At 39.0% G+C, this 25,768-nt stretch overlaps 1 protein-coding gene across 1 annotated transcript in view; it reads right to left on the reverse strand.

Annotated features, from left to right (window-relative positions):
- VWC2L (von Willebrand factor C domain containing protein 2-like) overlaps positions 1-20,222 on the reverse strand; it is a gene marked incomplete at its 3' end in the record, with an annotated part of 68,378 nt that extends 48,156 nt beyond the window's left edge. The window contains exons 1-2 of the mRNA XM_018565497.1: positions 19,923-20,222; positions 7,868-8,322 (exon numbers count right to left, since the gene is read on the reverse strand). Of these exons, the coding sequence (XP_018420999.1) occupies positions 7,868-8,257 (390 nt within the window). The remainder of the gene's footprint in view (positions 1-7,867; positions 8,323-19,922) is intronic.
- Between the last annotated feature and the right edge of the window lie 5,546 nt (positions 20,223-25,768).

The raw sequence follows: 25,768 nt of genomic DNA on the forward strand, positions 1-25,768 counted from the left end.
GGCAAAATACAGTTTGCTTTAATGGAAATATTCTTATACGTGTGTTTTAAAAACCTTTTTTATACTGTTTGCAATTTTATATGTTTACTGGGCAGCCATTGTTATTTATGATATATATACTTCCTGCTTATTGCTGCTCAATGTTGAGCCTTGCTAATTCTGTTTTTATTACTGGAAGTCAGGCAAGCTCTGACTCTCTAAAGATAGCCAACAACAACCATGCTCCTGGTATCCAGAGACCATGTGATATCTGCCTCATCTTTCGATTGGAAGTATTCATTTTTTATTCATGGAAAGCAAGAGGTATTATTAAAAATAAATGTGATATGTCTACTAATATTCCACCTTGACTAATGGCAATGGACTACTAAAAAGAAGTGTGTGACAGGAAAGGACTTGTGTGATTTTTTTAACCACAGTCCAATTGGATACTTAATAGTACATTCCAATTCCATTTTTTTTAACAGCAACAGGGCACTAACCTATAGAAACAATAGAATATTTTTTTATTTTTTTCCCTTTTACTTGTTTTAAATATTACATGACTGTATGCATTGGTGTAATTTTATTTTATTGCAGGAATAGTTCCCTTTCAGGGTTAATTTTAGGGGCTAGGCTAAGTGTTACAGTTAGGGTAGAGGAAGGGTTAAGTACTAGAGGTATAATCATTATTAAGCATAGGTGATAGAAGAGGGGACAGTAACTGATAAGAGAAAAATCAGGTTTGTCTGGACACTGGAAATCCCCCACTTGAAATGTCCCACGTCAGGTTTTGGGGAGCATAATAGGAACCGTCAACTTTAACAAGGGTCATTCTGTACTCTCAGTATTTGCTGTCATTTACATTCTGTGTTCCACTGCATATAGAAAACAGTAAAATGTTGTTTCTATTGCCCAATTTGTTGCCTGATAATTAAAGAGTTCAGTGTGAAGCCAGCCATCTATCCATTAATCTGCGGTCACTGAAATGACAGTGTAGACACTACCAGTAGGAGTGTATAACAGTCAGGGATATGACGTTTCTGTCTCTACATGTAGTGTTCTACATGCACTCACAATCTCTGGTATTGCACTGACAGCAGGGAAGGCACATGATCGGACAGCGATCATAGGTTAAATGATGCTCTGGGTTTAGCACAGGCTGTGTATAATAAGCAGCTGGATGTACACAAGCAGTGTCTGATATAATGCAAGGAACACAAGCTGGTTTTAATATGGTGTTTTTAGCAAGAGAACAGCTGGGTAAAATGTAACGTTGGGCAAGAACTAATGCTGCTACGGTTAACAGGACTGTTTTCGTAGTATGCGTGGGAACAAGTCTGGGAACATGTTGTTTTTAGTGGTTACAGGTGAAATATAGTCGTAATATATAATTAAAATAAATTTGGGATAACTGTAAATAATTATAATATATTGCATTATAATTATTTTGCAATCAGACTGTTTTTTAGACTTTCCCTTGAAAACCAACAACTCAAATCTGATTGGTAGCATGCATTCTTTTTCTTTGGCCCTTTTAGTTCAAAAAACCTGCTAAACAAGTGAAACACAGTTTATATAGTTTGTTTTTTGTAACAATTATCTTTTTTTCTTTGCTACCATCTGGTCATGGAAAGCATTATGTTATATCTCTTTGATAAGTGTAAAAAATAATACTCAGTGATCCTACCAAAAAATATTTTGAGCTGATAATTTCCTGTGGCATTGCTTCGAGATCTCTACCTAGACTAAAGAGCACCTCTCCCCTGTGTTATGGAACTAGGGGGGTGGTTTGTAGTCCTAGCACACTTTCAGCCCTAGGGTAACCACTATTTCTATATAGATATACAGTGAGTGAACATTGTCCTTCAAGGACAGCAAATGTTTACTGGCAGGATCACCAGGTAATGAAAAGTCATGCAGTAAAAGTCAAATGCAATAAAGCATGCAGTCTCTACATCTAAGGACTGGTAAGCTGCAATATATTACAATTTGCACTTGGTTTAGACACACCAATATGGTTTATATGTGCATATTTTTCTTTTGGCCCTTTTTCTCGTTTGCAAATAAATGCTGCTGTTAACACTGAAGAATTCCCATTAGTGAAGTAACATGCTTCCCATCACACATATTTTAAAAGTAGTTATGAAAATGTACTCCCTGAAATGCTACTTGAGATAATAGATGTTTAAGAACCTCAATCTGAGTACATTCCTATATTGTCATTTATGCTTTCAAAATTAAATTATTCCCTAGTTGTGATGAATCACTTCATCATTATTTACATCAAAATAAATCTACTAAAACAGTCTCTAGTATGATGAAGTGTGTGTGATCAAACGGAAGAAACAAAATGGATGCTTTGTGTATCATTCTGTTTGATCTATTTAGAAGGTAGTTTAAAGCCTTGGCAGCTTCATTAGTTGTAATAACCAAAACACCGGCCATGGCAGTTAATAAAATACCACAAAGAGATCATTTTTATATAAACTATATGAAAACCATTGGCAACCTTGCAACTAAGTGTGGTATGAGATATCTTTTCTCTCATTAGAGACTAATGTAAGTCATGCATTTTAAGAACAGAACTCATACTGCATGCATTAAAGGTGCACTAAGATCATATTTAAATTGATGCATTTAAATTGATGCATATAAAGGGATACCACATACTCAATGTGTGGCTTTATTTTTCATTTTGGTGCTTATGACGTGAAAATGTAAGTTAGGTGTTGCCAGGTTCCATTTATCAGCCCACTATATTTCTTGGAGAAAAGGTTGCACAGTGCACAGAATTATGCAATTGCAATCTGGTTGCAATAGATATATAGAAACATTAGATTTTATGAAATTCTGTTTGTAAAAGAAAATGAAACAATCTGCTATCAGACACCGTTTTATACCTGCAACAACCTCCAAGCCTGCTGCTATGAGCAAATCCCAGATTGTTCTGTTAGGCAAATGTTCAGACATTTCCTGGTATTGTCAAGCTTGCCATTGTGCTCTCCTGCACATTCATAGTAGTCAGTGAGGTAGTCAATAATAGTGATTAGCCCGTACACAATGGGAGGGATAGGACTTTGACACTGCCCTAGAATGAACAGCTTGAAATTCAGGTATAGTTGCATGGCTTGGTGTCTGCTTTAGGGATTTGGAAGCATCTCTAGATGCCTGCAGTTTATAGCCGGTAGCAGAGAATAACTGTTACTATAACTGCTTAAGCACCCCTGGCAATCATTGTCACTTTTTCTTGCCAGTTTCCTTTGCTTGTACTGTAAATATGGAGAAAATAAAACTAAAGTCATATAAAACATGAAGGCATTCATATCCTAAATGCTATGAATACATTTACTAACTGCATCCAATCCTCAGAATACCAATTTGTATTAATAGTAGTCCTTAAGATCACAGCTGTACCTTTACTAAAAATACACCATCCCTAGCCTCCTGAACTATAATACCCTACCCCCACCCCCTTATCCGCACTCCAGTTCATGAATTGTCTTTAAGAAACAGCAGTACCCTGCTTCTTATCAACATCCTCTCCTGGCAAAATTATCTTCGTTTCTGGTTGCACTGATGCAGTACTCCCTCATAGACTCGTATAGGGCCATCTTCCAAGCATCACTGGTCAAGAAAAACAACCCTATACAAGTCCATGAGGGTTTACTACAGTGCCACAGAGAGTGTAAAACAAGCAGAAGTCCATGGCTGTCCTACCGCAGTAAAAAGCATCTGAAGGAAAGAATGTACTTTAGTTCAAAAAAGGCTAGGAATGGTGGATTTAGTGTAGTTTTTAGGAATACTAAAAGTGTGCATAATTTTTCTATAGAACATATATGTTTCCTGACTTTTCTTCACCAATATTTCCTGAATAGTGTCAGTAGTTCATTGGTTGATTTCCCTTGTTGTCTGGAGTTTATCTTTAAACTCGTGCGTGCGTGTGTTTAGGTTAGTAAATCACCCCCAAATAATCAAAATAGTGATAAAGCAACCCAAAAATGTGAGATGAAGAGGCCAAAAAAGCCTGATGAAGTCATGCCCATGATGGCAGGAAGACCTCCACCAATCAAGCTTTTAGAAATGGGGGGGAGAAAACATCAATCAGACAGGCAATTTCTTTTTTTTTTTTTTACAAATGTTGTTGTAATATTACAAGCTAAGCATGCCTGGAAGCATTTGCCTGCACTGGTTTCCCCCTCCCCTCTGCAAAGAGCAGACCTTGAAAACCTCAGAAGCTCTCTAAATATTGTTGCCTTAAGGTGTGTGGAAGTGATGAATTCCTCTACAGTGCACATCTAACCCAATAATCACACTAAAATATAACCTGCATTTGGTGAATATACAATAACTGTTGCCCCTAATATTGCACATAAGATACGTTTTCCTTAGCATAAACTATAACAGGACAGGTTCTAAGGAATACATCTTTCTACCTCTATCTATCTTTGCTGTCTTCTCCTTTTTATTGTGCCACTATATATAAAACACTTCTCATTGATAAGGCTGCATGTCTTAATACTTTCCTTCCAGACAATCTGCATTGATATCTACTCCATTTTACTTTCTTAACCTACCTAGCTATTTCCTATCCCATATCAATTCCCTTATCTTCTTTCACCTTGATATGCTCTGATGCTGGTCACTGTTAATATTCCCACAGAGTTAAAGTGCTCCTCCAAACAACCCTACATGTTTGCCTTGATAAAGGCTTCATGAGGGTAGCCCTTGTCTTTAAAGTGCATGACTGTGCTGTGATTAAGGCCATGGTTAGATACGCTTTGTATCTAATAATTCGTTTTATATGGTTACCTATATTCAGCCTATAGCAGTGTAGTCTATGCAGTTTTATATTTATACCCCCGTCATTTCCTGAAGAAGCGGCTTGCGTCGTGAAACGTGTTGAACAAATAGTTTCTCTGGATCTTGTCTGGCACAGCATATGATAAATACAATTTATTCAAGAGATCTGTAAGATTTATGGGTACCTTTCCAAGATTAAAGCAGGATATGTGCCTGATAAGAACACAGTAAATACGGAGAAAGTGGGGGTCTTCATTTATTTTATATTGTTTTTAACAATCTTTACATCCTGGATTTTGTTCAGTACATGTAAATAAAGTGTTATTGTTTTTAAGAAACATGTATCTAGTCTGAGGTACCTAAACAAACAATCCACAACTTTCTACTTCTTCTAATTGTGTATCTTAATGCACTGATATACATTGGTAGGTCATCTGTGGTTCAAGTGATGATCTTTACCCTATGAGATACATTTTGCATTGCTTAGCAGAGCACTATTGTTGCTCTGAATTAGGGAAAGCATCGGGAATGTCTGTTGTGCACATAAACATGTAAGTTTGAGCAACACAACAAGTTTGTCATTTAAAGGGTTGAAAGTGAGGAAGACAACTCTCCAACAGGGACACAACAGCCTTTAAGAACATTTGTGAGTAGCATGAGTGAAGGTCAGGACCTCCTCTACTTTATACTGTTTTCTGTTCAACTTAATTATTATGTTGTTTGCTGTGCTAGAGGGTCTTAATGTCTGAGCAGTCCCTCAATATTGCAGAGGAAGATTTTCCAACCTGTTAGAAAATGCCACTGGAAGCAGTTCATATTCATCCAGTGTTATAAGGAGAGGAGAAAAGAATCAGATGAACATTGTGCGTACAACTGGCGGCATCTGGCAAGCATCACAGCACATCCCACATTGTCAGGTGTTCAACAACACACATGGAGAAATTGCTTGTTTTTTCTGCTTCATTGTATTCTTTTTCTAATGTTGTTACTGTATTTACTTCTAAAATGTAATAAAACCTTTCAAAAAAAAAAAAAAAACACCTTTAGATGTTGATTGGCAGCAATAGAGTGGTAGAGGTTTCTGGTACTCATTTATTGAGCAGCGCATTAATGTGACTGTTTTTTTTTCTTTTTAGTTTCTAGCAAGTATGCAGTACAGGCACCTGGAGGTGTACTTACCTGCAGCACCATTTATTGCCTTCCCTATCCCTGACTGCAGGAGTAAGAAAACCACAGACACTTTCTATTGTAATGGAGCGTGCCCCATCCAACCCTCCACACAGTTGTCAGTGAAGCAGACATTTTTTTAGGTTTCTTAAACAGTGGTTGTACAGCGGGGCTTTGTACTATATTATGGAAACACTATGCTGGAAACAAAAAAGTGACATTATATGCATTATATAAAGACCTACTAATAAAACACTTATAACTATGTATGTGAAACATCTTTATAGACAGATATTTGATTTTCCTTAACCTCATCCACAATTCCACCAAATGTTAAATATCTTCTATTCTGATCATGACCTCAAACCATTACATATTTATTTGTGAATGTTACAAAAGGAAACATGCAGATAAATGTGTCTTGCTGACTTCATTCTGATTCATTATGAAAATGCTAGTTCCCTGACTGCCTCTGGCTTGCATACTTTTTGCATCAGTGATATGGAACTAGTACACTACATATTAGAATTCATGAGCTGCTTACTTTTTCTGGTCATTGAATTAGACAGTTATATAGTTACAGAGCTGCATAGTTAGTCAGGTTGAGAAAAAAATAAGTCCATCAAACTCAACCTATAGGAAAAAAAAATAGAAAAACCTCCATAAACAGAATCCAATGCTCACAGATCCTTCCAACAACAAATCCTTCCTGGTGCTCTAAGGCAATTCGATATTCCCTGAATCAACAATATCTGGTGGTTTTTTTTACTAATAAAATGTTAATATTGATTAATATTTTGCTCATTTAGGAATGCATGCATAGCTCTTACTGTGAAGAAGCCTTTTTGTATGCTAAGGTTAAACCTCTTTTACTCTGTACTCTTGATGCAAAAAGTGCCCCTTTGTTTTTTGCAATGAGACAGTGTTGAAGTTGTTGAATCAACATGACAGTCAAGTAATAAGCATTTTCAAACAGAGGTCAGTATTTCTTTCACACCACAGGCTTGTTTCTATGAAAATTATGTAAATAGGTATAGTAGTCTTTAAATATAAAGGGACATTGTCACGAGATATTAATATACGCTTTTACTCCTTAAAGGGTAACTCCACTTTAAAAATATTTAAAAAATGAAAAAATCTTTAAAAAATCAATATCGCATATATAATTATGGCACAAGCAATTTTGTAAATTAATATAATTCAAAGTTACCTTTCCGTTTAAAACTGTACGGAACACCCGCAGGAATATCACTTACAATTTTTGGCAACCCTTGCAATAGGAATTTCATTCTTGGTGAGATACCCCCAAAGGGTTAATTAATACGAAAGAAATGCAAACACTGCACCTTTCCTTATTACAACACTGGAAGCCCATCGGCTGATTATAATGAACCCAGATCCTGCCATTTAGGAATCGGTTTAGAAAGGACAATCTGCAACACACTGCTTTTTCTTCAGAACAGGTAGGAAACAAAGTTGGTTAAAATCCCTATTATGTACACAGACCACCCATAGAGGATTGATTCTTTTCTCAACAAAAGTGTAATTACTCTTTAATTCTTCTTTGAGAATCCTAGTTCCCTGGCTGTTATTCTGATACTATAACTTTAATGCTGTCTGCGGAGCTGACTCCAAACAAGTATAAGTTAAGAGATAAGTAGTTCTAACACTTTTCTGACACTTATTCCAGCTCTGTGACTGAAACATACCACAGTAAGACACAGTCAGGCATCTAGCATTTTCAGAAGATGGCTGTCAATGGCAGCCCCCTGCAATTCTATCAAGACAGAGCCACTTCAAAGGAATTCTACTCAATGATAAGTTTCATCTTTGTTCCTGAAACCTCTCTTTACACCAAAAAGGGAAGAGCAAGCATACATTTGGTTTACTTTACAGAGGTAAAACATTATACCCATACCTTAAATTCCTCCAGGACTTTATAAGTTTTCCCATGATATTCACAAAAGTTTTTCACTTCCTTACACTCCGGACAACATCCATTGTGTTCCACTTTAGTGCATTTGGGGTGGATTTTGGGACACTCTGGCTGATCACAAACAGGTCCATCCTCTGTACAAACACATGGACAGTTAGAGTGTCCTGGGAAAAATCTCTCCCCTAGTTTATAGACAAATCCGCTGTCGTCCACACAACCCTTGCCCCTGTAGTCATCAAATATTAAGTTGTCATTGCTGGATGCCTGTTCTCCTTCATCGGCAGGATAATCCTCCTGATTGATTGAAGCAGATGATGCTGAAGCCATGATTGCCAAGAGAATCATGGAGACTGCAGAAATATGAAGAGCCATCCCCCAATGTCAGGCTTCGTGTGTGCCACTCCACTAGGAACTGGATCCAGCTGCTGCCATGTGGGCTGAAAGCAAAGCAACATGACAACTGAATATGGCATAAAGAGATTAAAATGTTTATCTCAGGTATGTAGAACATGAATAATACTGGCTTCCAAGAATGCAAGCAGCTTAATTACACACCTGCAGCAACATAGATTGTGACATTTATGGACATCTTTAAACTCCAGAATGAAGTTACTGTGGTAAAACAAAACAAAAAGTAGAATGTTTTTGTGTTTTGTGGGCTACATTAACATTTGAAGACATATACTCTCTTTGTCTAGTAATACAGCAAAAGTTTGCAGAAGCTGGTCTTGGAAAATGTACAGTTATTATTCTAAATAAAGAATTACCTCCAAATAAAGCAGTACTACTACTATGTAACCATACTTTAAAGTATCTCTATGCTTTGCAGGTTCACTTTGATGCAGATCTCCACAGACACATATATTTAGCTCCCTCACCACTTCTGATTGGTTCAATGTTGTCCCATGGAGTGAGTCATATGCTCCTCCATAAGTGGAAGAATGATTTATCTCCTCCCGCCACTGAGTGGAGCAGTGGAGCACCTCCACCGGCCGTGCCTTACACTGGCTAAGATGGCTCTTTTGTCCTTTTTAACTTGGGCAACAGCATTTTTTTGGCAAAGGAAGTACAGTGTAGCCCACCAGCTCAGTGAGGACTGAAGAGCCATCCAAGCCGACATTGTGGTTGGAGAGTCACCGGTTGATCTGAGGCCTACTGGGTTATCTATATGGTATGGGAAGGAGGCATATTGCCCCAACTTTATTTAGAGTATAGTCATCTTTCAAATTTTTTCTTTATGTAGTCAGACTAATATGTTTATAATTTGTCTATAATTGTCTATAATTTCAACCACGTGTGACAAAAACTGTGACAATGACTAGCTGTACTTTAAGGATATCATATACTATTACTCATTATAAAGAAGAGGATTGTGAAGGTTATGGGCTAAAAAACCTGGAGAAACATTTACATCATATAAAAAACATGATAGCAATCTGTAAGAAACTTTTTAATTAGGTCCCTTTCACACAGGCTGATCAGGAGGGGATCTGTGCATGGATCCCCTCCTGATCAGAGCATTCGTGTCCGTACAGTTTTTTCCTCCACCTTGCGATGGAGGAAATAACTGAAACTGCTGGACCCCATGTCAGTCTATGGGGAATTGGATGTAAACGGACATGTAATAAGTAAAAACCGACACTCGTAAGGGGATCTGTCCATCCAATACTTTATTTGCAAAAAGGCATAAAAGCAGCAAACAAACAAATGCTTACATGTTTCAGCCCCCAAACTGGGCCTTAGTCATAGCCAGATAATCATTTGTTTGTTTGCTGCTTTCATGCCTTTTTGCAAATAAAGTATTGAGTGCCGGTTTTTACCTATTGCTTAGTGAAGGCTTTGGCGGAAGCTTTACCAGGCACTGAGGTTCCAGCAGCGGGATTGGAGACAAGAGGGTTGCTCCATGTTTCTTAATTTTAAACTGACATGTGTGCATTTACATCAGATTACCCCCAATCTGGCACAATCAGGTCCAGCGAAACAGATCCCTGATCCGTTTGTTTTGCTGGACCTGGCCGGAGGCAGGGGTTATCACATGTAAACGGACGCCCGTCCAATTACACATGGCTGCCCATAGATTTACATTGACCATGCGATTGGGTCCGCTTGATAAACTGACAGGCAGACCCGATTGGACCACCTGTGTGAAAGGGGTTTAACAGTAAATAAAGTGTCCATATGTGGAACTATGAAAATTATTCCTCTGTAAATGTACTGTATGTGGCTGCATTAGATGTTTTTTTAGGCTTTTTTAGGCAGCATTTATCCCAAAAGTTTTAAAAAGCTGTCGCTCTAACTGCTTAAAAAGTGTTAAGTGGAGTTTGACTTTAATTTGTTAGTCATCTCCATCTTAATCTGCATCTAACACTAGCCGCTTCACAGGCTGATAGTTCTGCTGTTGAAGGGTGGCTCTGTTGCTCCTCCATAAACTGGAGCCACCCTAGGTGCCCATACACTTTACAACCATCGCAAGACCTCAGCCTTGCGTTGGTTGTAAAGTAATTTAAAAAAATGTACGATCTGCCCATCTTGGACAGACAAATCGTACTTGCGATCATGGCAAGCCCGGCCCGGGTGAGGGGCGGGCTTCCGATGACCGCAATGCTGAACGGGCAGCGTGCGCGTGCGCACACCGGCCCATTCGGCATTCGTCTCCAGAGCATCATTCAAACCACATGAAAATCGTAGGATTTTCGGCTGGTTTTCTAACATGCTCCTTAGACAAAAGAAGTGCGACCGTACAGTAGAAACGGTCGCACGCCTTCATTCACAATGCATGATTCTCGTACGATCACGGGATTTCCCGCGATTCTCATACGAGAATCGTGCAGTGTATGGGCACCTTAAGACAGGAAGTGTGTTACTGGCAAGATCACCAAGTGAAAATAAAGGATAAAAAGCCATAAAAAAAGTAAATGAATGCAGCCACCACATTTAAGGATTAATAAGCTGTAAATATATTACAGTTTTGTTTTTCGGTTTAGATTCACTTTAGTTTAACTGAGAAGGTATAGAAGATGATGAACAAATTGTTGACAATGGAGAGATGAGAAATACCCATTGCTCCAAGGCTGTATTTATCACAAAGTACCGTACTTATCGGTCCATGCAGAAGGGTAAGGTGTAGCAGCACGTAGTACAAGGTTTACAATGTTTCAGGGTTTTTTTTTTTGTCTTTCAGGTTTTCCTGGTCAGAACACTGCTTGACCAGTATAGGTGAATACAGGTGATAAACAGAATGGGGATTGGATTTCACTTTAATGACAATCTGAAATATGTTCCTATTTATTGTTTTACTTTTAAACGTGCATAAAACAATGTTTGTTCAATAAACCTACATGCTGTGCTTCTTTTATTTAGATGTCAATGAAATTCACTAAGTGGCTTATCCTGTGATAATTATTTTTCTAACCTTTCATGTACCACATGAGGGAACCCCAAAGACTGCTATAAGCTAACAGAGCAACATGTAGAAAAGTGAAACACGTGATTTGAAACTACCTTGGATCCTTCAGGTCTGGTACTGGTGCAGCTAAAAAACAAAAAAAAACAAATGCACATAATCTGATAGTATGTAAATTTACTGGCAATTTTATCCTGAGTAGGGTTCACCTTTAGTATGCATAACATGTTTAACTGAATAACTTTGAATATAAAACATGTCTTTTGTTGGTAACCAAAGATAAAATATTGCAAACATTAAAAGCAAGGGAGAAAGATTATTCTGTTCTGTTGCTACATTCTAGGTATCATTGTAAAATGGAAGATTGACAGGTGTAATTCCCAGGAGCTGCTACAGAAGCGTTTTATTGGGCTCATCTCTATAATGAACATGTGGCATTTCATTGTCTGCCAATGTATAAATCATATAGGACAGGATTTGTCAAACCTGCTAAACAATGATGATAAAATGCCCTAAACCTATACAAAGTTTATTATTGTGTAGCTTTTATTTGTCCATAAACCTTGCAGTGACATTGTCATATTGTACTTCATCATTAAATGTATCTCTTTGTCAGTTTTAACCTCCATCTCTTTACTGAACACTGAAGCATGTGCATATTATTCAACACATTAAATTCACTGCAGTTATACATGGCTAACTCATTTAATCACCCCTTATTAATAATGAATATGATGAATTATTGAATAAATTGTAAGTCCTTTTCAATGACTTAAGAGAATAGGAGGGCGATCTATACAGATTCATTCAGCTTGTGAAGACATTTAAATAAATGTGTTTTTTTATTGTAAGTGGAAGACAAGCCATTTACAGTAATACCAGTCACCCTGACACTTAGAAAGCTCCCAGTATTGACTTTCTTGTAAACTCTCTTGATTAAAGTCCTCCTGAAAGACACACTGGAGGAAAGAGAGAAAGGGTTAATGCGGGACTAATTAAATCCATTCATGTGATAGGTCCTAAGTGTAAATATTCTGTTTTATACAGTCCCAATGAATCCTCTTTCAAATTCCTCTATCTGAAGGTCTTCATTCAAAGCAGAAATTCTAAATGTCTTCACAAATATTGTACCAGTTGTGGTCAACTAGCCCGATACAGAGTCTCAAGAGTGGTCTGTGATGAGATCACATACATACCATAAGTCACCATTTTCACCAATTCAGTTTGTGTTTCATGTCTCAGTGTTTCGGCATGTTCCTGAGGAACTAGTGGACTTTCCATATACAGATTTTCTGCTGTTGTCATTGGCAGGCTCAATCTCCAATTCTGAAGTAGCAGATGTGAGAGTAATATTGGGGGCATAGAGAAGAGAAGAAATCACTGGAACTCCAAAGTCCTAACCGTCAAATCCTTTTTATTGGCATAACAGGATAGCATGCAATCACATTGTTTGCCTTAAGAAGGAACTGAATTGTGTTCTGAAATGTTGCTACACATTGTGAGACCTATCCTGTCATGCCAATAAAAAGAATTTCACGTTTAGGACTTTGAAGTACCAGGGATTTATTCTCTTCTCTATGGACTGATGTGTGACACCATCCACATACACTGTTCCACCGCCCAAGATTGTTGGGAATATAATTCCGGTTAGGAGTGCGAGGGGATAACACATAATATTGAGGGCAGGCACAAGGGAGTCAGGATTGGGTGATGGACAGATGACCATTCTGTGGCATCTATCAGCATTTTTCCAGCTCACCTGGTAAAGTAATGACTGTATGGAAGCATGGTCATTCTGATGGTTATCAATGCATTACACCATCATGAGTTCATTCTAGCAACGTTTTACGAGAAACCATAGGCCGTGTAAGTCACTTTCAGGACATTTTGTTAAAGAAAGAATAGTGTTTTTGCTGGAATATTTCAGTTGATAGTTCATTTTGATAAAAACAGCATAGGGAGTATCTGCTATGCATGTAATCATGTGAAAACTGATAGATAATTTTTTGTAAATATGGGGCAGAAGTGCTCACCAGTACAATGTTTTCCTAATGGCTGTCACTAATGTTTATGAATAACTGAGGTCAGAGTTTTTTTTGTAGCATCTGATGATTTTGTAAATTGCTCTTTCACACAGCAGTGTTTGCCAAGGTCTATGATAATTTCATAATTTGATTTTTGTGACAGGTTTCATGTTCTATGTAAAATAAACATGATGACTGCTATAAGCCAACATAGCACAGTGTCTTTCTCTACCATACAGGAAGGTATGCTGACATAGTAACCTTCACCTCGACTCCACAGTAGAGAGGACTTAGTGCTTAGGGGGACAGAAATCAAAGACCTATGTATAACATGCCCCATTTGTTTTAATCAATTGAATAGGCCTCATTTGCCTTATAAAAGCGTGGTGCTGTTTAGAAGAAAACAGACATAGTTCAGACCACTTTTTACCATCTCTATTTGCTAGAAATTACGCAACACGTATGGAAGCTTGGTAGTGAGCATTTAGTACTGGACACTGTAGCTTGCTTCCCACTACAATAATGAATGTGTGTGTTCATGAGAGATTTGTATGACTTTTTAGGCAATGCCTCCATGTTTGTTATTGTACTTGTGATCCAGGGGGCACCTTAGGAACAGAGAGAACTAGCTGAGGATTAACAATTATGTTTTCAGGTACCAAAAGATTGTTGCACTTTCTTAGTTTAGGGCCTTTGCATATCGGACAGGTTTACACGAAATTAACATATTATGTCTAATGAACGTGCTTGGTCAACACAAGCTTCTAATTTCCTGTTGTATTTTGGAGTTTCAATATTTCAATGCAAAAAGAGAGCCTACTTCTTTCTACGTTTCATGTTTCCCTCACTCATCACACATTATATGATTAGCATAACAGGAACTCCATTGACAATGGTACTGTCAAAGCCACACTAAGATGAGGCCAGGCTCTTTATATCAGAATAACATTAGCACATTTTTGATTTTTTTTTTTTTCAACAAACTGTATGCAATTTACAAGGCTGCATGGGCATTATAGATTATAAAATGTTTAGATAGTTAGTGCTGTGCAAAATTATCAAGTGAACCAATGTGTGTTTAATAGATTCTCCTGTTGCTGTTCAGCAGTCAGTTTCAGTTGTTAAAAGCACATTAATCATTTTAATTGCTAATACTGTAAATGTATATACTAGAAATGATCCAAGGAATGAAATCTGTAAATGTGATTTGTCAGAAAATATATTCTTTACACTAAATAGAATTACCCAGAAGCACAAAATAAAGGTTAAGTCTGAAACCCGGCACTTTAGGTATAATTTAGCTAGGTACAAGGCCGTTGCTAAACTATTTTGCACCCTAGGCAAGACCAGCAACTCACCAGCCCATCTCCCATCCTCCCACATGGCATCCCTCAATCCCCCCCTCCCACGCGGCCCCATTCTCCTGCTGGCTAGCTTCTACAGGCAACAGGTGGTAAGTAGATGGGAGCAATAGCAAGACTGCTATTGGCTATTTTAATTTGAAATAGCCAGTAGCAGATTGGCTATTGAAACCCCACCCACTGAGCAGAGGAGCAGACCTGAGAGAGAAAGTCTCTCCGTTCCACTCCTCTGCTCAGTGCAATTTGAAATAGATGGGGGGGGCACCATGAGGGGTTAGTGGTCCAGGCTACACCCTTGGCAGAGGTGTACCCTAGGCAGCTGCCTAGTTTGCCTAGTGGCAGCACCGGCCCTGGCTAGGTGAGCTGTATAGGGCAGCATTTCTCAGCTCCAGTCTAGAAAAACCCATAAGATGTACATTAAGATTTCCCCTATTGGGAATTTTTGTGATAATTATGGATTGTGTAACACAGACTGAATCATTAGATCAACATCACAGAAATCTCGTAAACCATGACCTATATACGACTTAGTAAAGCCTGCAATTGATATAGTGTTGTAAGTCGATCATCTGACATTCACCAATAATGGCAAAGCCAATATTTTTTGTTTAAGGGTTTACCAATACGTTTTTGGCCGGGGCTTAAGGCACCAACATTCTGTATCTATTAGGTTTAGATACTGTATGTTGGGTTGACTTTGAGCAACAAGTCATGTTTTTAAGGGGATTTATTAGGTGTTCTTCTGAAATCCACAGAAGATGGATCAATAGGAGTTAATATTACTAAACTGATTGCAAATATTTGTATAAACAATGAAGGCATTATGCAATTAAAGTGAATTGGTCATAAACAGTGCTATAAGAGCAACACTTAAAGTGACACTAAACTCAGGAGTTCAATCTTAAAAATGCATTCAAGTAACTTAACTATTAATAAAAATGTATCTTATTTGTGTATCACTCAGCTGTAGATCCTCAAATCATTTCTGAATTGGTGCTGACACTGTCCTTCCTTCTGGCAGATGGCTACTTTTGTTCCCCCGTGGTCCCTGTGTGTGTTGTAAAGTAGCCACCGCTCCAAGCTTGCTCCCATGATGGACTACAATCTCACTTTTCGTTTACTAATTTGTATTGAGATTGTCAACAACAATTAATCAGAGAGGATTTGAGGTTCTACAGCTGATTGATACACACATACGATACATTTTATTAATAGTTAGGGTACTTGAATCCATTTTTAAGATTTAACTACTGAGTTTAATGTCACTTTAATACAAAAGATTTCTAATTTCTAAGTATTTGGTGCATTACCACGCAATTAAACTACAAAGACTTCTAGTTTTCAAAGTAAACATACTGTTTGTCTTTCTAATTGATTAGAGGAAAAAAGAAAGGAAACTTGCAAAGGTGATCATTTAGTACCGTATATACTCGAGTATAAGCCGTCCCGAATATAAGCCGAGGTACCCAATTTTACAAAAAAAAACTGGGAAAAAGTACTGACCCGAATATAAGCCGAGGGTGGGAAATGAATGTTTAAAAACCCAATGAAAAGGATATTTAAAATATTAATACATATAGAGCGACAAGCAAAGGCAAAAGGAAAAAGGATGAATCGCCATGAAACTTCAAAGTGACTCAACTAAGGGTTCTTAAAAAGAGAGTGCCAAATATGTGAAAGTGTTATTGTAAAATGCAGAAGCCAGTCACAATTCACCTTTTAATAATCTGACTCCAGTAAGAAAAATTCTGACAATAGAGCTTATACTGTAATAATGTAATTTGCATTTGAATGTTAACAACTACATTCAGATCCAGGCACAAAGTCATGCTTCTACATCAATTACTTCATCCTTGTATATTAGGTAGATACATTATTGTATCTACCTAATATAATAGACAAGTTGTTGTGGGTTTTTTGGTGCTAACTTCTTGGCCTACTGTATGTCGGCACCAATTTTTTGCCCATTGATATATTGAGCTATTAGTATGTTTTGGTGTAGAAGTAATATCAAGTAAAGTTTGATGGTAATGCTCGGTGATTAGCAATTAGGTTTGGGTTGAAGGTGGTGTTTAGGGACTACATTAAGGCTTACAGGAAGTGTTGGGGATTAGAAGTAGCGTTAGGAGTTGTGTCGACAGAAGGTGGGGTTAGAGTTCAGGTTGAGGTTTAGGCATTAGGTTAAGGGTTACATGAGGACTAAGGTTTAGACATAGGGTTAGGAGTTGATCTGACAAAACCTGTACTTGAAGGGTTGGTTTAGGTATAAGGTTTTGGAAGATTTCTTTGTTTTCACCTTTCAGGTATAGCTATATAGCTACACTACTGCTAGCCTGGATTATTGCATATTCCATAAGCACTAATTCCAATGACACCTCAGTGATAAAACTGTACTTCTACTTTTCTAACACTGCTGCACCAAAAGCAACTGCATCAGTTTTCAGTAGCTTGAAATCTGTATAGCAGGTAAAGGCATGGTGGCATGATTGTGATTTTATGACCTGTATGACCAGATTTCCCAACATTTGCTCATACAGGTCACTTGGTAATATAGAAACAATACTTAAAAAAATAATAATAATGAAAAACTATCATGGCACATAAAACATATTGTAGCTAAGCAGTTTGATTGTGTCTTATAATACACAAATTATCACAATAATAATGAGTTATTATTTTACCATTTACAGTGACCTACAGCATATCTGTCCTATATATGCAGCAAAGCATCCCATCAAACACTTGTATGTGCAGCATGCCTAGTTGCACTGGCAGTAACTTCCAGCATCACATGGAAGAGGAGAATGTTTCAGCCCCAGAGCACACAAAAACGTCCACTCATGAAGCTGCAGATATCAAATCTTCAGCCTGAATGTTGTGCTAATGAATCTGCCCTATCAGGAACAGACACACTGTGAACTTGCCCTCCTCTCTTCTCTTTCATCTTGAGTTTGATGTCTCCCAGCCTGTGCACACCAGGCAGTTGGGGAGACTGCCCAAGGCTTAGTGAGCTTTACTGATAGTTCATACTGCCCCAATACTTCTGCCTATACGGATATTTCATTTGCAGCACAGATGTGTCAGGTAGGAATTCCAAGTGATTGCCAGTTATTCTACTGGAATCATCAGCACTGCTCGAATGGCCAGTGTCGAATAGGTTGCAGCAATTTCTGGCAACAACATGGTTAATATAATACCAGAACAACATTGTATAGATTAATTATGAGCGCCACTCATCTACAATATAGATCACAACAGCTCAACCATACCAGATTAACTATTCTGTCTCTGACTTGATAATGGCTCCCTTAAATGCTGTTTTGGATGCCGCTCCCTACAGCCAATTAATCAAGGCTGCCTACACTAGGCAATCATTTGGTTTTAGGAAAGTGATATTTTTGCAATGACAGTGTTATTTTCCAAAACAGCATGTTAGCTAGCAGCTGGAGTGTCTGGCTTTTATAATATAAATATCATTGCAGTGCAGTGGTTAACCTGTTCTATGCTAAATGGCAAGCACCACGAAATGAGCACATTCGAAAAAAGAAGCGACACTCATATGTATGATGCATCAAAGTATTTAATAAAGGTGTAGGGGTATGTATACACAGATCTCTTGATTGATAGGGAATGAAGCAGTAAGCTTCATACAAGGACCGGTATACTTATTAGCAGGATTAAGGAAGGTGTCCAAATGACTTGATGGTTACTGAAAAAAATAGGAGAGAGGTGAGCAGACAGCAATGCATAAAATAGCTGTGAGCCCCCATCAGCTGGACTCAATGCGTGCTAAGCATGGCCATCACAGCAGTCTAATTGTGTATCCTTTTTCTATGGCCTTTGATTTTAATCAGTCAGTTCCCCACCCTCATTTATATCTTGCTACATTTTAAAAATATTAAGGAAGCTAAAGCTGGAGATAATTATTTTACTAGCCACAAATTACAATAATGTTACATGTAGCCTATGTTTGTCCTTAAAAGCGTGATACTTTACTACCTTGCTTACATAAGGGTGCAGGTCAGTGCCTGGATAATCTTATTGATCTACTCCGGTTCCTGTACTTTAGGCAGTAAGGTTCAGTCCTAATATGAAGGCTTGTTTTCATCTGAGTGTACAAACCATTTGACTAATCAAGAGCTTTGACCAGGGGTTATTCTGGGCTTAGAGGCACCTATGTGTAGTGGTGTAAAGTCAATGTTAAAAACTATTAACTGTCCCCATGGACTTCCATGGGAGCTAGTGATCTAATTAACAAACCTGAACGATTAGTAAGTAAATCTACTTTCAGGTCTTTGTAGATATTCTATGGATTTCCTATGCATCAACTTATGGAAAAGAATACTGAATTCTCAACTGTGAGCTGACCCTGTTCAGGTATATATTTAATATATAGTTTGAGCATGGGCTGCAGCAGTTATGTCTTCACAAGTGCAGTAATCATAAAGTTCGACTTTTAACCCTTAGACACCACTGTATGTGGCATACTGCGCTACTCCATATAGCACTGACCAGAAGATTCTCAAAATCAGCCTAGAAATGCCAACCTGCCTTAAAAGAGCCCTTCAGAAGGGACATTTAAAGCTGCAGCATAGGTGACTGGTTTGCTTTAAGCACACAGCTGAGAAATGAGATTGCTTGATTTAACACCACTGCATCAAAGAGCCATGCATCCTTGAAAATGGCACAAATGGTATATGGTCAGAATGGTGAAGGGCACATTGCTCTAAGAAAGAGGCAAGATCAATCAGTTTTCAGACTTTGCCTTCAGAGGCCCTCAAGCTGTGGAGGGACTACAAGCCCCAGAACACACTGTTACACAGAGCATGCCTTGGCTTTCAGTGGCTTGCCTACTGGAGCGAGCAGTTCTGCCAGTGCCTGGATAATGCAGCACCGTGTTTGATATTAAGGCTACGTGTTAAACAGTCTAGAGAATTCATGCAGCACCCGGACACAGCATAGCCTGTTGTCATTGAACAAAGTCAGGTGGACCTTTCTATAATGACCTATGCGCTGGGTGCTCATAAAGTTGAATCCCCCTTTAATTCCACTTCAAACGTATTTTACAATTTCTATTATAAAAGGAAAAGTTGACACCTAAAGGGAGAAACACGGATCAGGACCTGTGGTCCTCGTCTGCATATTTAGCAGGGATGACTTTCTAGGCGATGATAACTAACCATGGACATAAATAATGAATACACAGGTTGTGTCGATTTTGCAGACTCACGCTTGGAGTTTTGTCTTACCAATGAAGGGGGTTAATCCTCCGAGGATTAGCTGGGAAACTTTTAAGCCCCAAAAATAAAGGTTGATTGTGCGGTTAGCCCATCCTTGGAGCCGAAAGAGCCATTGTTTAGGAAGAGGAGATCACCCAGTCCCTCCAGATCCCCTGCCATGGCACACGGCACCGACCTCTCTGTAGTAAGAATCGGCAGTCTGCAGGAATCCCAGCTGAAACTGAGCTAGCTTCACTGACACACTATGACAACCCAAGAGCAAAGACGCAGGCGATAGATCCACACGTGAGCAGAGGACTCATGGTATCCTTAGTAAGTCCCGGGTGCCGGTCACTCACAGCCGGAGAGCTTCGATAGCCGATACGGTGCGTTATGACTTCAGCGGCACTGACAGCAACAGCGTGGAACTGGGCTCGTCCCCGGACTGCAACCCCTTCAGCTCCATGGCACGATGTTGCTTCCACAGCCGCCTACAGACAAATCGGTAGACCATGCAGAAAGACAGGTGGAAGCGAAGAGGCATAACTTTCCCCTTTCATTCCACATAGAGAGGCGACTGGTGGATCCCGATGGCTGAGCTTCGCGGATTTGTTTCAGCACAGGGCGAGACAGCTTGGTAATGGTGTTCAGCACCTCGGACAGCTCCCGGGACGGAGCGCTGCACGCCGATAGGCTCTGCCGGGGCTGTAGTGCTGGAAGCGGCGCATAGCTGTGTTCAGCACCATGGACAGCGGCGCAGACTGATCGCCCAGCGCTGCCGCTCAGCTGCTCTCCGCACTACACACACAGCAGCATAGCAACGTCCAGCACTCCCCCCAGTGACACACAACACAAGAGAGAGCTATCCAAGTCATACACAGCTGCACACTGGATAACAGCAGCCCTGCAGCACTCACATAGTACCGGGAAAACACAATAGAATGGAGAATAAAGAGTACAACACACTCCCCAAGGAGAAACGCTGGGGACACTTCTCACCAGCCCCCTTTAACCCATTCAGGCAACGGTGCCAGGCATATATGTTGGATAGGCAGCCTATACCTTTTATTCCATCTGGCTGCTTTGGAAATATACTGTGGTATTTCTGAAGAGCAATGCAGGTATACATGCTTGGCTAAATGAATAACTTAGAAAGTCAATGTACACGACTATTCTGAGGATATCCTTAAAATCAGTGGACCAATGCACACAGTTATAGGATATCTTTGACCCCAGTAGACACATGCACACAAATACTCAGAGGATATTCTCGACCTCGGTGGAACAATGTCCACGATTACTCAGAGGCTATCCTTGACCCCAGTGGACCAATGCACACAATCACTCAGAGGATAGCTTTGATGTAAGGGGACCAATGTAAAAAATTAATAAGAGGCTATCTTTGACTTTAGTGGACTAGCTACTAATGATCTATAGGGATTCTTCTACTTTAGATGGCCAGGATCTTACTTAGAGTATATCTTTGACCCCATTGTACCAATGCACATGATTACTAAGAGGCTATCTTTGACCTCTGTGGACAGATGTACATGATTATTCAGAGGATGTCTTTGACCCCATTGTACCAATGCACATGATTACTAAGAGGCTATCTTTGACCTCTGTGGACAGATGTACATGATTATTCAGAGGATGTCTTTGACCCCAGTGGACCAATGCACATGATGACTCAAAGGATATCGTTGACCTAAGTGGGCCAATGCACCCGATTACTCAGGGGATATCTTTGACCTCAGAGGACCAATGCACATGGTTACTCAGAGGCTATCTTTGATTTCAGTTAACTAGCTACTACAGGGAATCTTCCACTTTAGATGTCCAGGAACTATCTTTATGTACAGTGCTTAAATATATAAACCCACACTGCTGAGCAGACCTCATTGTTTGAGGAAGTCTAGTGCCTCATGGACAAACAACATCAACTGTTGCTGGAAGATCTGAAAACAGGAACTAATGGCAGCTCACCTTTCTATCTGTAGGAAATGTGGTTGTGTATAAAGATTTGCGTGTATAAACAGCTTGAAAAGTACATGCAGAACAGGTATCTAGCTTGTTCCAAGAAAGCACACATCAGTTAATACACACTGCAATTCACATTACCAAAAAGCTTTATTGAACTATTAAAAGATGAATCACGTTTGGCTTGCAGCATATGATTACCAGCAGTAATGCTTTCATTATTTAAGATTACATCGAGATGTACTTTGCTTCAAGACCAAAATCTGACGGTGCCATCAGAGCCTCCCGAAATCAGATAATCCCCTTTATGATCAAAGATCACACACTGAGCATCATCTTCGTGACCTTCTAGGCTGGTCAGTTGTCCAGATGTCAATGCCAGTATCTTGACGGTTCCATCATTGCTAGCCAGGGACACCAGTTGACCTGCAGAGGAGAACACATCAGAGGGGTGAGATTCACACTGAGGACAATGCTGGGAATAATGATTAGACTGCAAGTGATGTGTGCTGAATTAATGTTTTTATTGGAAATAACTTCAATCCAAGCGTGATAAATCAATATAAATGAGGCAGGCTGTCCATGCCAGCAAGTAAACTCATAAATCCCCACCGTGGACATCCTGTGCTTATTTATTAGAATAAACCCTTCATCTACTGTATGGCAGACCCTTTCATTCTGCTTTTTATCCATATATGTATTATGAAGAGAACGCAGCAGTAGTCTTGAGCTTTGGTTGACTCATTTCATTTATTTCCATTTTTAGTGTGCAGTGGACGTGTGATGTGCATTTTAACAAGTAAATGTTACACAAAACAACTAAATACCAGTAAAAAATGGATTAGTTGCTCTGTGGAGTAAAATGCAGTATTTTAAAGCCAAAGTCCAGGCAACATTTTTATTTTATTTCTATTATGGATAGACTTAGACAATGTTAAAGTTTATGTAAAGCTAAAACATCTTTTTTGTTGTGGATATAATGTGAAAGGGTTACAATCTCTTTTGGGTTATTATTTGGTGACTGTTTTTCAATTAGGGATATTACCCCCACTTTTGAACTGGTGACCATTATCTCTGGCACAAAAAGTTATTGGGAATGCAAAATATTTGAGCTATTACAGTAACAGCAGATGAGGGGAAATCTTTCAAAGAGGAAACCTGTTCTGGTGGCAACTGCCTAAGTGGGGATAGCCCTGTTCTTTAGAGATTTCTTCCTGCTGAGTTTAAAGAACCACTGACGATGAGATGGGGGTTTAAAATGCCACTGAAACGCAATGTATGCTGGATTGTTTTGGGGGTTTAGAATGCCACTGACCACTAATGATGGGAGGTTGGGTCATATTAAAGTGCCACTGACCACCAATGGTGGGGTTGGGGGGTTTTAAACTGCAATTAATAAACATTGATTATGGGGTTGATTTTTTGGGGGGAGGAGGATGCAGGTTACTGAACACCAGTGATGGGCTTGGGGGTTTTAAGTGCCACTGACCACCAATGATGGGGGGTAAGGGGTTTTAAGCTGCCATTAATAAACAATCAGTCAGCAAAGCTCACACTCCATTCTGATTGGCAATATCTACATCTGATTCAACTGGGGGCATGTCAGACCACTGCTTCTCCACAGAGATTGCAAGTCAATCTCTACAGCATGCTGGCAGGAAAGAGGTTTTTCTACTCAGGCTGTAGCTACTTTCTAAATAAAACAAGTTATATGACTTTGAACATGTTTTAATGCACTGAAATATATTCAGTGGATTCAAACTTGAAGTTCTGTTAGGCTTTAACATTTCTGTTCATTGTGTAGTCCAATAGATATTAGGATTGACCACTGATAGGCGGCAGCTTAGCTCATTGTGATATATAATGAAACATCTGTCAACTGTAAAATCCCAAAAACAGCTACATTTTCAAATTCCCAATCATCAGCCTCACTCCTTGTACTATATTTCAGAGCAAATTCATGCTGTAAGGACAGAAACTTTTTAGCCCACTTAGATATGATAATGATGAACATTTTCATGATCAGGCAAATGCTTTCAAACACTATTTAAAAATACACACAAATGGTCATCATGCAGACCTGACAAATGGCTGGTTTATGGCCAAAATGACTCCAATTATACAGTATATGTTACTTTATATTGGTCATAGGTTGGGAAATTTTGAAAATAGTTTCAGTCAGGCTGCAGGCCTGGTGGATATGGTCTTGTTTCCCTCAGCAAATCCAGCCTTGTAGAGAGTTAATAAACAAGAATGTGTGGACACGTGAAAGGTATAGTTTGTTATTTGGGAACAAGCAAGAAAGACTCTCGGAGACTCTGGGTTAGTTCGCTCTAGGTGTGCTTTTTATGGCTTAATTATGGGCCTGTGTTCGGGAAATGTTTTGGTGTCTAGAGGATTACATAAGTGGGTTTGGCTTCTGTTAAGGGGGGTATGTCACACGTTAATCAGCGTCTTTGCATAAATGATCAGAATGGTATAAATATATCCTTGTAAAATAAACACTCTAGCACTTTTCTCTTCACTGCTTAAGTACCACATATATACTGTATGTTCAATAAACATGCATTACATTCTCACTGCAAAAGACACTGATCTGGGTTCTTCTACAAAAATAGGTAATGTGGAGATCTTTCACATTCACAAGTAACATTAGTCGTGTGTGAGACAGAGATTTGTTTTCAACCAAGCTGGAAAATTAGCAAGCCAAATGACACACTCTAAATTGGCTTTCGGGCCAGAATCAGCAATCAAACCTATCTTTTCTTTTTTAGCTGTACATTTTACAGAACTTAGTGACTAGGCATGGACCGAAGCAATTACCAAATTCCAGCAACTGATTCAACCTATTATCTACGGGGTGATTTAAAAGAGCTGTGTGATTAAGCTTTAACCACTTAGATCAAATGATACACATGAGATATACAATTCCACAGCAGAACAAGCTCGCAGATGGAAAGAACCCTTACAGTTAGTGTCTGTTACAAAATTAAGATCAAGCAAAGAAACACAAACATACAGGCTTGTAGTTTAGACAGAGACAATAGATCAAATAATCTGTCTTCCTCCATAAATGAACTGAAAGGCTGGATAGTATATCAAATACTAAATAAAAGAATGCAAGTGAAAGCTCAACATGTACACAGAATAAACTAATAATTGACTATTATCTACCAAACAGCCATTTAAATGATCTCCGTAAGGCTATTCTTATTCTTTCAAATACCGTATATACTCGAGTATAAGCCGAGATTTTCAGCCCATTTTTTTTGCTGAAAAGTGCCCCCCCTCGGCTTATACTCGAGTCAGCGTGGTCCAGTGGTCAGGTTTCTTCTTACTTACCTCGCCGAGCGTCGCGTCACTGCAGTCAGACAAGAGGAACTCCAGGTGGGGTTGTAATTTAGCAGGCAGGCACCTCTAAGTCAGCTAAATTAGGACCCCACCTGGAGCTCCTCCCACTGGACCAGCGCGCCACATGGACACAGTGAGTGAGGGGAGATTTGGGGGGATTTATTAAGCAATTATGTAATACGGTATATTTTTTATTGGGAAAAAACATGTTTACATTTCAAAGGAGATGAGTTGTAATAGAGTAGGAGAGCCAGCGTAAATTGTACAATATTAAGAAATACAGGTTGTGACGTAAATACATTATGGGCACTTAAATACATTATGGGCCTCGAAGAAGAATTATTGCTATAGATTGTCAAAGGCAATATCAGTTATAATGGTCAAGATGTCCTCACGAATCATCAGATCCAAGGAATTTTGATATGTTCCTCTCAACAGCCAGATAGAAATATATAAGAGAAGAGGAAGTCTCATATAGCTAATAGAAAAAAGAAAATATGTGTATCTACTACTCTTCCATTTCAGGAGGATGTAGGATTTGTACT

This window comes from Nanorana parkeri, unplaced genomic scaffold (assembly GCF_000935625.1).
Source record: "Nanorana parkeri isolate BGI_ZX_2015 unplaced genomic scaffold, ASM93562v1 scaffold853, whole genome shotgun sequence".
Classification (NCBI taxonomy): Eukaryota; Metazoa; Chordata; class Amphibia; order Anura; family Dicroglossidae; genus Nanorana; species Nanorana parkeri.